Source organism: Lolium perenne, chromosome 3 (genome assembly GCF_019359855.2).
Source record: "Lolium perenne isolate Kyuss_39 chromosome 3, Kyuss_2.0, whole genome shotgun sequence".
NCBI classification, from domain to species: Eukaryota; Viridiplantae; Streptophyta; class Magnoliopsida; order Poales; family Poaceae; genus Lolium; species Lolium perenne.
Window position 1 is genome coordinate 108,907,826 of NC_067246.2, and position 7,779 is coordinate 108,915,604.

A 7,779-nucleotide genomic window follows, 5' to 3' on the forward strand; every position below is an offset into this window, starting at 1 on the left:
TCTCCACTAGAGCCTTGCTGATCATAACAGATGCTCCCTCAAGGTCCTCCTAGGCATCTTCCTCTGACTCGATCTTCAGGCTCACTAAGTCATGCGCCTAGAGAACTCAAGAGAAGACCTACTGTCATCGGTGCTGCTTGAAGACCGTTATCTGTGTGGTGAACTGATGATCCACATGAACAACAAATGAAAAAAAAAGTAATCAGTATGCAACAAGCATCACTCTTTAACTCCTAAGCATGCATGCAGGGTCACAATACAGATATTTTTGCTACAAGATACAATCATACGTCCACCACCAGCGGGTGAGATCAGCTGCCGAAGCATATCATTAATTCATTACAGAACATGATAATGGAAGTGCTGGAATCTTGTTGTAAACTACAACAACTAAATTAGCATGGGTACATAGAATCAAAGAGGCAGCGATTATAGTCTGATACTCTAGAGACTAGATATAAGTTATGTCTCCACTAGAGCCTTGCTGATCATAACAAATGCTGTCTCAAGGTCCTTCCCCCTAGGCATCTTCCTCTGACTCAATCTTCAGGCTCACTAAGTCATGCGCCTGGAGAACACACGAGAAATCCTACTGTCATCGATGCTGCTGGAAGAGCATTGTCTGTGTGGTGAACTGATGATCAAAATGAACAACAAATGTATGATGAAGCTCAGAAGCTCACCAGGGAAACAGATGGTGCAGCTGACGCCGGTGGTGCAGAATCTTCAGTGTTTGAACCACTGCCAACATCACGTGGAAGTGAACCTGCATAAACAGCAATTGAGATGGCCAAATTTAACATGTATGAGATCAACAAAAGAATTATTCGGATTGACACTATCACAGTACTATGAAATAGTAAGAACGTAACTGGTGTGAATGATTTAAAATAACTAATTGTTAAATTACTGAATGCTTTATCGTATTAGAAACATAGGCTCACTGCATAAGAAAATGAAAAGTAAACAACATAACTCATGCTCCAGACACCTGCTGCGTGTTCTAATTACTACCGGCGCCATTCATTACAAGCAAAGATTGACGAGGCGTATAATAATACCTAACGGTGAACAAAATATATGAGATAGTGACCGAAGGTTTTTACATCTGCATATGCCATAGGAACAAATGGCTATTACACTGCCTTCACAAAGAAAGTGATTACACACATCTACCACTACCCAATTTGATAATAAACACCCAAACAAATATACATTGTCACCACTACAATCAGCCATCCAAAAGCATCAACCTAAACAGCCTAGAAGGTGAACTGATTATACATTGTGTCCCGAATAACAAACAGCTCAAACCTTTTATTTATTTATTAAGGAACATCCAAAACCATGTACCAGCAGAACAACACCATAACACTTTTAATTGATCCAACTTCCACAGGATTGGGAAGAAGTCTAAAACATAAAACATGCCAGGGAGCAGTTTCCTTTGCTAGTTGTGAGCATGTATAGTGGTATTCCAATTCAAATTCTAACATTCAGCAATAGCGGCAACAGCATAGAGGGTAGGATCCATGGGGACGTGAGGATGCGTTACCTGCAGAAAGGGCGAGCGGCAGCTCCAATGCGCGGACGGAGAAACAGTTAGGAGGCTTGCCTGACGGCGGCACGACCAAACCGTGGACGCCGCACTCCACAACCCTGTTGGCGGGCATGTCCACGCTGAAGAGATGTTCCTCCAGGAAGAAGTAGGCCACGTCTGGATTCATGGGGTGGAGGAGCGCGAACGTGGGGTTCTTCTCCGACAGCCCGGCGGCCTTGTAGCTCTCGTCAGCCCAGATGCCCTGAAAGCTCACCTTGTACTCCAGCGCCCACTTCTTGGTCTCCGGGTCATTCAGCGTCCACATGCTGACCGTCATGGGAGCACCGTCGTCGACGTCGCGGCGGCTGGAGCTCCACTCCATGCACCGGAGCTTGCCGGCGCTGACCTGCACGAAGCGGCGGTAGGCGAGGGATCTCCCCGCGCAGTGGGCGCAGCCGGCATCAGACAGATGGCAGTCAGCATCCGGGAGCGGGACGATGTCCAGCACCGGCGCCTCCGCGAAAGGGTCGCAGGAGACGAGGCCCCCGGCGAGATCCACCCACCAGAGCTTGCCGTCGTGGGCGATGACGCCGTCGCTGCCCCAAATCCAGCGGCCCATGGGGTTGTGGACCGGCTTCCACGCCCACTCGCCGGTGTCGGAGGAGAAGCAGAGGAGCGTGGCGTGCTGGTCGTTGAACATGTAGCGGAACTCGACGACCATGTAGCGAGAGGCGCCTCCTCCGGCCAGGGCTCCCGGGGCGGCGACGACGCCGAGGTTCATCGCGTTGATCTCGGAAGGGAACCCCCTCGGGTCGCCGTGGCTTGGTTCGGGGAGGCGGAAGGCGGTGGCGGAGGCGACGTCGCAGACGAAGTAGTTCGGCGGGCGGGGCTCGCTGTAGGTGACGTAGGGGAGGCGCACGCCGTTGCGGTAGACCGGTGGCGGGGGTGGAGTGGGAGGAAGAGGGGGCTTTGCGGCGCAGAGGATGAGGAGGCCGGAGGCAGGGTCCGCGGTGACCACCCAGGCGGACTTACCGGTGATGGGGTCGGCTTGGAAGGGGGAAACGCGCGGGGGCACGGTGAGGACGGAGACGCGTGGCGGCGCGGCGAGCTCGAGGGAGAGGTCGGCGTCCTGCGGCGCGGATACGCAGGGGAGGGCGTCCAGGATGACCCACGACGGCGAAGCCATTTTGGCAGGAGAGCAGAGCAAGCGGAGAAGTGTGGAGTGGAGGGTTGATGTTGATCGATGCCGTGGACAATGGTAATATGTGGCCATGTGGGGTGGTAGTACGATGTCTGTCGTAGTAGGGTTTTAGGCTTCCTCACATCATAGCAGATACCACACTCTCCACGGCGCGCCATCGTATAGAGGGTTAACTGCATTGAGTTTTTTTAGGCAAAAAGTATCGCGGCCGAACAGATTTCACATCTTCAAAATGTAAACATAACATTCGCGAATATTCAGTCGTATTCCTCACATGCAGATAAGGATGCACTCAACCGTGCTCGCAGCCCGACCCTAGCTAGCTTGATGGCATCTTGCTACATTTTTTCTAGAGTAACGGGGGCACACCCCTGTTCCAAATATATTAAAACCAGAAAACAAGCTACATCATCGAAGGAGTTTTAGCATTACAGCACATCAAGCCTCTCTACAGGCAAACTACGGCACAACAGGCCCAAAGTATAGCTGACAAACCAACCGAACCACACTAGAGGAGCAAGCAAACATAGAACAGCATCAGAAGAAGAAGAACTACCAAAAGAGCCCTCAGAACACCACTCTCCCGATCCTACCGACGATCCAGAACCTGGAATCATGCACCATCACCCACCAGGATCATGTCGTTAGCCTCCAGGGTCCTCGCCAGGTCTTCTGCAGTGATTAGCATTGGGCCAAAGCCCCTCGAGCAGTTCATGTCGCTGACCTCCAGAGTCGCTCTTGCTCTTTTCTGTGGAGTCACCCAGGCTCCGGCCACAACAGCAGTGGTGGCATCCGAGCCAGATCCTCCAGCTTGCTCAGCATGGACCTCAGTTCTTCTTTTTCTTCTTCTTTCAGCAGGATTTTCCACTGAGCACAGCTGCAGGACAAGCGTCTCCACATCCCCTGCATACCAGTCCATTGAACCCGGTTGAAAACATGATCATTTCTGGTAATCCAGATGGTTCTTAGGATAGCAGCAAAGATCATATTATGCTTCTTATAGTTGTTCCTATCATTCCACATAGCAGTCACAGCATGCATATTTGAAATTTCAAAATCAAAGCCCAAAACAGCAACAGTTTCTTTCCAAAGCTTAGCAGCAACCACACAGTCAAAAAACAAATGTTGACAAGATTCCACTTCATTACAGAAGACACAAGTTAAGTAATCCACATTTTGTCTTTTGACCAGATTATCTCTAGTGAGAAGTCTGTTGTGGGAAAGTAACCAAAGAAAAAATTGAATTTTTGGGGGTACTTTGATCTTGCTACATGCTAGCTAGCCGGCCGCACCGGCTTCTCTCCGAGCTCCAGCCACCATGAAGATCGCCGGAATCCTCTGGAATAGATAGAATCAGTCATGTTCATCATCGAAATTGGCCAGGATAGGTCAGTTTCGTCGAATTATGGCCTCGATTTAGCCAAACTACGAGCGACACTGGTTTACGCAATTACCAATGGTGAAAATACTCCTTTTGGCCCTCCCCTTATCTACCTGGCCTAAATGACCAGCCTGATAGTATCATTGGTTGTTGGAAGATGGGGCGCCTCTACAGTATAAGCTGCATGCTTGGCTAGCGCTGCGGCGTCACTGTTGGACGGCGGATCGGAGGTTGCACCGCGGCTTGCTCACCCACACGCTGTGCCCCCTCTGTAATGTCGCCGATGAAACGTTAGACACGTTAGACCATCTCTCGCTCTCTTGCTCCTTTGCACAGGGGGTGTGGATGGGTTTGGTGGCTCGGCTAGGCCTCCCAAATATCGTTCCCGTCGGGGATGACGGCATCAACGACTGGTAGCTTCGGGCGGTCAGTCGGTTTCCGCCGGCGGATAGCAAGAAGGCCAACACACTCATCATGCTTACCCTGCGCAAGCTTTGGTTAGAACGCAACGCAAGGGTCTTCAATGGGAAGTTGTCCACAGTCAATGTTACTTTGCACTTAGTCCTTGAGGAGTGGAGGATTTGGTGTGAGCAGCTAAGAGATGTCCACTAGATACGCCCTTGTTTTTTAGGGCGGTATATGTGGTGGCCTCTCTGTGTTTGTATGGGACATCTTGGTCCGCTTCTTATGCTTAATACAATGACACGCAGGCGGGTTCTAAAAAAATTTGCGGATGTTGGTTGAATTAGGGTTAGGAAGCGGTCTAGAAGGTGCTTAAAGATAGGTGACAGTTGTGAAAACCAAGATTAGTAGACTTGTTGGCAGCAGCTGACCTTTCTTTTATCAAAAGTAGGAATTAAAGCTAGTATGCAAATAAGGAAATCTCTTTTCTTCTCTTCTACTCGGCGCTACAGATCTTCTGAAGGGAGAAAAAAGCACTTACTCATCAGTTAGACCGGTTATGGGTGGGTTGATTATATACTTCATTAAATCTGTTGGTATATATTGACACCTAACTATAGATCAGATCCACCGGACCAGAAACTCAATTCCGCACTGCTGCTGAGTTGTAGGACTTATCCACCTCAGGGATTCGTGGAATTTCCGTTTTTAGAATGTAGAAAATTTGGGAAATCTCGTTTAAGATCATTAAGGAAGCTTCACTTTGTCTCGCTTTCTCTAGAATCTCTACAAAAAGGAATTAATCTAATTTTTGTTTAACAATAATATAATAAGAAACTATTAAATAAAAATTAGAATACTACTAAATTAGAACTTAATTACGATATGCCAAAAACTTATCGTGCACCTTACATTTTAGCCAAAATCACGAATACGAGAGAATTATTTAAAGATTGACTACAAAAGTATCTAGAGGTGGAACCGTTATACGGTATCTGTTTCGGGCAATTATTTTGGTTAAACCTGCAAAAAAAACAAGATGAAGGGCGGTATGCATATCTGCAAGAGATCCCTCGAGTGCGCTTCACATGAGGAGGAGATACTCCAGCAGAATCGAGTGGGGGGTTTGAATTCCTTGGCTTTTGTCGTGGCCAGCAGCAGCACAGGCTGACCGGCGCATAGCACGCTGGAGCTCGGAGGCTAGGCTAGGACGAGACTAGTCGATGGAGCATTGGAGCGAGCTCGGTAGCCTTTACGCAATGGCTTTTGCGCAGTTGCCGTTTTCGTCTCTGCGAGGCTGACGAGACGAGCGGCTTGGGAGACGAGCTACGGGGCTAGGACGAGACGAGCAGCTTGAGCAGGATGCGCTGCACCGCAGTTTTGACAGGGACGACCACGGGACCAAGGTCCAAGCTGTACCTGCTCAGCGACTTGTGATCTACACTCTCCAACTAGCCACTACGTCTGCCCAAAAAAAGGGGGTGAAATCAACACCTCAAACACTACTGTAGAGCTAGGCTAGGCTAGGCTAGGATCCCTTTCATCAATTGTAAGTTTGTTTGAGCATCTCCAGTCGCGTCCCCTAAACTGTCCCCCAAACAGATTTGGGCGCACCGGAAAAAAAAATGTTCCCATCCGCGTCTCCCAAAGCCGTTTTTTGTCCGGCGTGGCCCGATACGGTGTCCGGCGCCCCGAGCCCGTACCCGCCCCACAGGGGACGCTCCGGACACGCCGGACACAACGAAAAGCAAGGCAGGGAGTGGCGGGGCCGACGCGTCAGCGACTCATTCAAGTTTGGGCCTAACCGGTCGCCTACCTCGCGGCGGAAGTTATTCGCGCGTAGTGACACACGACGGCATCTTTGCCTTAATGGCGACGGAGGGGCATGCGAGACGTCTCGTCGGTGCTGCGCAGCCTCCACGCGTCGCCGGCGTTCGCACGCCACCGCGCGTTCCCGCGCTTTCTTCCCGCCTCTTCTCGTCTCTTCTCGCGCTTTCTTCCCGCCTCTTCTCGTCTCTTCTCGCGCTTTCTTCCCGACGCCGGCGTCTATAAAAGGCCCTCCCGGCTCAATGGCAGCCACCACAGCCGCCGGCACCCCTTTCTCCGCCACAAGCACAGCCCTCGTCGCTCCACCGCAGTCTCCTCCACCACCAGTGCGCAATGATGAACCGCCCCGGCGATGGCCAGTTCCATCCACCGTCGTCTCCTCCACCACCACCTCCACCACCGGATTTGCAGTCGACATCGCCGCCGCCCAGGAAGAGCGGCGGCGCGGGGCGGAGCTTTGGTGTGGAATGCGTCGGTAGCGGCGGGAGGCACTCGAGCAGCAGGCCCGCCAGCAGCGTGAGGCGGCGCACGCGGCGGCTGTAGCGGCGTTCTACGCCCCTGGCCCCGCAGCTGACGAGAGCGCGGCGGCAGCAGCGTGGCAGGAGGAGGCGCTGGCGGACACCATTGCGGCTTTCGACGCCTCCACGACAGAAGATGCGCGGCGGCGCCGGATGGAGGAGATGGACCAGCGGTGGGCGATGAGCGCCGGCGCCAGCGCGAGGAGCGGGAGGCGCAGTACCGTGAACGGCGGGATGCGATCGAGCGCCAGCGGCGGGAGTCGATGGAGCGCTCGCAGCAGCTGGAGGTGGAGGAGCGTCAGCAGCGGGAGGTGACGCTCGCGGCAACGGAGGCGGCCTGGGGGAGGCAGGCGAAGGAGTTGGCGGCGGAGGCCGACGCGCTGGCGGCGGTGATGATGGAGGTGCCAACGGATGAGGAGGAGGCGCCAATGGAGGAGGAGGAAGCCGAGGCAGAGGAGGAGGAGACCGAGGTGGAGGACGATGACGAGTTCGAGTGGTCCGACGACGACGGGCTGCACCCGGACGAGACGGCCGATCAGCAACGAGCGCTCGTCGAGTCCTTCGAGTCGGATAAGAAGCTCCAGGACGATGCCCGTGCCCGCGAAGAGGCGCAGATTCGTCGCGCCGTCGAGCTCTCCCTCCAGGCGGCGCAGCAGGGGAGGGCAGACGTCGACGCGCTGCTGGAGCAGCGGCGTCTGGCCACCGCCCTACGCACGGAGAGGTGGCGCGCGCAGCAAGAGCTGCGGCGGAGGGGAGGCGACGACGGGGCGGGGCCGTCAAACGCACTGCCGGGCGGTCAGTAGGCTAGGTTTAGATGAAATCTAGCCGTTTTCATTCAAACTTTGTAATATATAATCAAATTTGAATGAAAAACCTTTATTTTCGTGCACCAATATTCATTTGGGGAGGG

At 52.8% G+C, this 7,779-nt stretch overlaps 1 protein-coding gene across 1 annotated transcript; it reads right to left on the reverse strand.

Annotated features, from left to right (window-relative positions):
- Positions 1-306: 306 nt before the first annotated feature.
- LOC127342130 (uncharacterized) lies at positions 307-2,780 on the reverse strand. Its single transcript, XM_051368066.2, has 3 exons — positions 1,556-2,780; positions 684-766; positions 307-568 (listed from the first exon to the last, which is right to left on the reverse strand). The coding sequence occupies exons 1-3, from the start codon at positions 2,724-2,726 to the stop codon at positions 521-523; spliced, it is 1,302 nt and encodes a 433-aa protein (XP_051224026.1). The 5' UTR covers positions 2,727-2,780; the 3' UTR covers positions 307-520.
- Between the last annotated feature and the right edge of the window lie 4,999 nt (positions 2,781-7,779).

Bases quoted from the DNA above. Each gene is read 5' to 3' on its own strand.
- LOC127342130 (XM_051368066.2), bottom strand. From the start codon at position 2,726: ATGGCTTCGCCGTCGTGGGTCATCCTGGACGCCCTCCCCTGCGTATCC. The intron at 767-1,555 runs GTAACGCATCCT...CTGTTTATGCAG, and splicing joins GCCGCTCGCCCTTTCTGCAG to GTTCACTTCCACGTGATGTT. The intron at 569-683 runs GTGAGCTTCTGA...TGTGTTCTCCAG, and splicing joins CTGCACCATCTGTTTCCCTG to GCGCATGACTTAGTGAGCCT.